Consider the following 5,407-nt stretch of genomic DNA (forward strand, 5'->3'; position numbering starts at 1 on the left):
TTCATATTTCAGTTCTTTCAGTTTACATAGTCTAATATTAATTTTATACAGAAGATCTCTACCTATAATCATCGGCAGTTCAGTTGCTTGGTTCGTCAGGACTTCAAACGTATGTATTATCTGTGTGTTGCGGAGGCGAACCCTACACTGAACTTGGCCTAAGGACAGAAGTTGGCTATTTCCTAGGCCACGGCAGTTCAAAGTACGGGGGCTAAGACGGCAGTTGGAGGGGACTTCAGATTCACGGATAAAGCTCTTTGGGCTGCCCGAATCAAGGAGAGAAAACATATCTATAAATTTCCTATCTTGCACTTCATCACAAACAAAAGCAACACTCACCAGTTGTAAATGGTCTAGTCGAACTCCTGCTTCATCAGCGGCGGCAGCAATGAAATTGGTGGCTTTTCCAATTCGAGACGGGCAGTTCTTGTAGATGTGGCCCACTATGCCACACTTGAAACACGAATTCGGCGGTCTTATTGGTTTCGGGCATTGACTCTTGTAATGCCCCCATCCTGAGCAGTTGAAACATCTGGTCTCACTCGTAGCGGTGCCCGATGATTTGTTTCCAGGCGCCACGGCAGTTGTTGTTGGCTGCGCCTTCACGCTGTTGCTCTGTTATCAGGTCGACCAGCTCGTTCTCCGGTATCGGAGCATTCATGGCAATCTCTTGCATCTCGATTGCGAATCTCAAACATCCCTCGCCTGCCTTGATGCGCCGGCCACGCAGAGCGTGGTACACTTCCTCGACGCTACACGAGCGTCCAAATTCTCGCAAGAGGATAGCTTTTAATTCTTCGTAGCTGTGCACCGATACCGTGCGCAGCAGCACCGCCGCCGTACCTTCCAGCATGCGACGGCATGCGATCAAACGTAGGCGGTCGTTCAACTGCAGGATTCCAAATGCGTCTTCCAGGTCATTCAGCCATTTCTTCACGTCATATGCGTTATCGGCTGAAAATCGAGCCACCATGCTCTCAATGACACTCACGTCACTGACTTGCTGCCTCGGTGCTTGGAATTCGTCAATCCCTTGCTGCAGCTTGAGGATCTGATGCTGCAGCTGTAGCAACTCATGTTGTTTCTGCAGCGTCGCCAGTTGCTCATCCAGGCTGCGGGAGGCGGAAGTGGCCGGTGTGATGGCGGCCGCGGAAGTCGGTACGGGGGGCACTAGAGCGGGCATCTCTTCCCATGGGTCCGCGTCGAGACCGGTGACGGGGCGGCGAGCATGGCCGCAACCCGCATGGCAGACATATAGTCGGCGGGCACAGCATCCGCAGGTACAGTGGATGTGGCAGCGGCGGCGGGTACAGCAATGGCAGCGGGTACAGCAATGGCAGCGGGTGCAGCGGCGGCAGCAGTGGTGGGTACAGCAATGGCAGCGGTGGTGGGTACGACAGTGGCAGCGGGTACAGCAGTGGCAGCGGGTGCAGAGGCGGCAGCAGGTGCAGCAGCGGCAGTCTGCAGAGGTGGCTTGTAAGCGGCGGGCACAGCAGCGGCGGGTGCAGCAGGGGCGAGTATAACGGCAGTTGGGCCAGCAGTGGCGAGTGTGACAGCGGTTAGCCCAGCAGGGGCGGATGCAGCAGCGGCGGGCCCGGCAGGGGCGGATGCAGCGGCGGCGGGCCCAGCAGGGGCGGATGCAGCAGCGGCGGGCCCAGCAGGGGCGTATGCGGCAGCGGCGGGCCCAGCAGGGGCGTGTGCGGTAGCAGTCGGCCCAGCAGGGGCGGATGCAGCAGTGGTTGGCCCAGCATGGGGCGTATGCAGCAGCGGAGGGCCCGGCAGGGGCGGATGCAGCAGCGGTTGGCCCAGCAGGGGCGGATGCAGCAGCAGTTGGCCCGGCAGGGGTGAGCATGTCAGTCGTTGGCCCGGCAGGGGCGAATGTGGCATCAGTTAGCCCAGCAGGGGCTCGTATAGCAACAGTTGGCCCTGCGGGGGCGAGCATGTCAGCGGTTGGCCCGGCAGGGGCGAATATGTCAGCCGTTGGCCCGGCAGGGGCGAATATGTCAGCCGTTGGCCCGGCAGGGGCTCGTATAGCAGCAGTTGGCCCGGCGGGGGCGAGCATGTCAGCGGTTGGCCCGGCAGGGGCGAATATGTCAGCCGTTGGCCCGGCAGGGGCGAATGTGGCATCAGTTAGCCCAGCAGGGGCTCGTATAGCAGCAGTTGGCCCGGCGGGGCGAGCATGTCAACGGTTGGCCCAACCTGGGCGAGTACGGCAGCAGCGTGCCCAGCAGGAGCAAGTGTGGCGGCAGTTGGCCCAGCCGCGGCGGGCCCGGCAGGGGCAAGTATGTCCGCAGTTGGCCCAGCAGCGGCGGGCCCGGCAGGGGCGAGTATGTCGGCGGTTGGCACAGCGGCTCTCGGTACTGCAGCGGCGGCTCCAGTGGCCGCTGGTACTGCAGCGGGAGTCACAGCAGTGGGTGCGCCAGCAGCGGTGGGCGTGGAGGCGGCCGTTCTCGATGTGGAACGTGTGGCCTGCCGTGTCCCGAAATATTTATCTTTTCGGGTGGTCATCCCACTTCTGAGTTGTAAATAGCTATATTTTAAATAATAAATAGAAGGATGGATTAGTATTTTTCCGATTTGATTCTGGTCGTCTGCGCAGAGACAACTTGTTCGTTTCGTCGCCGGAAGAGAAGAGAGACGCCGTCTCTCAACCTATCGAGGACTTATCGCTAACCATCGATACTTATTACTCACAATCGATACTTATCACTAACAATCGATACTTATTACTAACAGTCGATACTTATTACTAACAATCGATACTACAATACCGGTTTCGGTATATACATGAGTATTTAACAGACTTTAAATAATTGGAATCTTACACTATAATGGGTCTAGTAGACGTTAAATCAGTAGATTCCACTGCTAACATGATAAATAAAGTTGGACCAAATAACATTGAATTAGAATATGTAAACATAATGCTTCTAATAATTGTTATTGTAATGTGTGCCAATTGCTTTTATAAACTGTACAAACTGCACAATAAATGTTTGAGAAAAAAATATATGAGCCAAGCAAACGACTTGGACAGGATTAAAAAAAAAAAATAATTCAATGTTATTAAATAAGTAACGACAAGAAAATGAAATAAATAAAAGAGAAAAAATTAAAACAATATATGTATATATGCATATTCAAGTATGGATACCCAAAGAGCCATAAGAAAAACATATGAAAGGGACCCATATTTCAGCAGAAGAGTTCAGCAGTTAGTATCCACAACGACGAGTTAGAATCCTTTATATAGAGACATTTAACTGTTATACCTCACCACTGTTTCACTGCACTGCAACCCAAAAAGTAATAGTATTAACAACAATTCCGGGTGTGCAGGTTAGATCAAGAATAGATGAACATCCAATTTTTAGGTAGAGTAATTGTTATGATGGTGTCCAAGAAATAATTCATATCCATAATGGAGTGGAATGAATTATCAAACATTAAAGCAGAATTCAACAAATCGCATAAGTCACTAACACAAAATAGACCGATACAGAAAACCACAGTTAGAAAACACGTGGAAATATTAGTTAAATGCTTCAATGAAGCCCGGATACTAATATATGAACACAAAGATGAACTTACACAAAATCATTGGTCTCACGTATCAAAGTTTTTGATCAGACTCAGATCCAATTTGACAACTATTAGAGAAAAGTTCGAACTCGATATATCAATACCTAATATTCTCAATACCTCAGTAACAATTGAAGCTGGTGAAGAACCAGAATCAAAAGAAGTTATTAAGACCGACCATAAGGATTTGGAAGAAGAAGAAATAGATAATCTCATTATCCCCTCTATATTAATGTCTGATTTGGAAGACTACAGATTGAGACACTAGCTCGAGTGTAGTTGAAAAAAAATTATTTACAATGGCACTGTCAAATACTGATTTACATCAATTTTATCAGTATTTGATGGTAAAGCAGAAAACCTAACAAGTTTTCTCGACGCATTGGAAATTGTAGAATCAATAAAAGGCGAACACGAACAATTGGCTATTTCAATAATAAAAACAAAGCTAAAAGGTGTCGCCAGAAACCTAGTCGGAAATGAGACAACTATATCAGAAATCATCTCCGGACTAAGAAGCAATGTCAAAGGCGAAACTGAAGAAGTATTATCAGCTAAGCTGATGAATCTACAGCAACACAACAAAACTGCTAACCAATATACTTCAGAGATTGAGCAGATGACAAAAGCTCTAGAAAGTGCGTACATAACGGACGGACTACCCCTTGCGTTAGCCAGAAGTTATTCTACACAGTTTGCAGTTAAGGCAATGACGAAGAATTGTGCAACTGATAAGGTAAAACTTATTATGCAGGCTGGCACCTTCAACACCATGAATGATGCCATATCCAAATTCGTAAACAGTTGCACGGAAGCAACTGGACAACCAAATACTGTCCTTTATTATAGAAATTATCCTCAGCGTGGTGGAAACCGCGGACGTGGAAATTTCAGAGGTAACTATCGTGGTCGTAATAATAATCACAACAACTACAATGGTACCAACTATAATAATAATGGAAGAGGTCAATACAGAGGAAATAATCGAGGACGTGGTAAATCGAATCGAGGCCACAGTAACAATAACAACGTGAGAATAGCCCAAAATGCATCGGGAAACTCCCAAGACCCTTTAAGTACCCAACAGTAGAAAATGTAATGGTTCATGCAATTAATCTCAGTCAGAATATATTTGTCATTTTTGCTAACGTATCCACAGGAAAAGAACTGGTTTTTCTAGTAGACACAGGTGCAGACATTCAATAGTCAAAGAAAATTCTGATGTCTATCATGACATAAACGTTAACTATATAATAGACATAAAAGGAATAAGTCAGCAGGTAACAAAATCAAAAGGTTAAACCTCTATTGAGATACAGACAACTAAATATATAATCCAACACGACTTTCATATCGTGGATTTACATTTCGCTATTCCATGCGATGGCATATTGGGAATGGACTTCATAAAAAATACAACTGTCAATTAGACTTCAAGCCGTCTGAAGATTGGTTTATAATCAGACCCGATAACCTTAAATATCCAATTTATGTACCAATAACATACAGTTCTGGCAACAACTCAATACTTCTGGCAGCAAGATCCCAAGTTATTAGAAAAATTCAATTAAATTCCCAAGAAGACAGTGTATTGATTCCAAACCAGGAAATTAAACATGGTATTTACATAGCTAGTACAATAGCAACAACAAAAAATGCATTCATAAGACTACTTAACACTACAAGTAGAGATCAAGTAGTCAATACAAGAACCAATTACTACAAATAATTTCTACAAACAGAAACTGAGATTAAAGAATAATGAACCAGTATTTGTCAAAAATTATAGAAACCCACACAGTCAGGTGAACGCGATACAGAAGCA

The 5,407-nt window shown here is 46.6% G+C and overlaps 1 protein-coding gene across 1 annotated transcript; it reads left to right on the top strand.

The window, feature by feature from the left end:
• The first annotated feature begins 2,329 nt into the window (after window positions 1-2,329).
• LOC124462024 (uncharacterized protein DDB_G0280315-like) lies at window positions 2,330-4,672 on the top strand. The gene is made up of 2 exons (XM_047013422.1): window positions 2,330-2,410; window positions 4,337-4,672. The coding sequence occupies exons 1-2, from the start codon at window positions 2,330-2,332 to the stop codon at window positions 4,670-4,672; spliced, it is 417 nt and encodes a 138-aa protein (XP_046869378.1).
• Window positions 4,673-5,407: the final 735 nt, after the last annotated feature.

This window comes from Drosophila willistoni, unplaced genomic scaffold (genome assembly GCF_018902025.1).
Source record: "Drosophila willistoni isolate 14030-0811.24 unplaced genomic scaffold, UCI_dwil_1.1 Seg837, whole genome shotgun sequence".
In the NCBI taxonomy this organism is placed as follows: Eukaryota; Metazoa; Arthropoda; class Insecta; order Diptera; family Drosophilidae; genus Drosophila; species Drosophila willistoni.

Excerpts from the sequence above, each read along its gene's own strand:
- LOC124462024 (XM_047013422.1), top strand. The coding sequence starts at position 2,330 with ATGTCGGCGGTTGGCACAGCGGCTCTCGGTACTGCAGCGGCGGCTCCA. Across the intron at positions 2,411-4,336 it reads CTGCAGCGGGAGTCACAGCA|GCTGGCACCTTCAACACCAT; the intron begins GTGGGTGCGCCA and ends CTTATTATGCAG.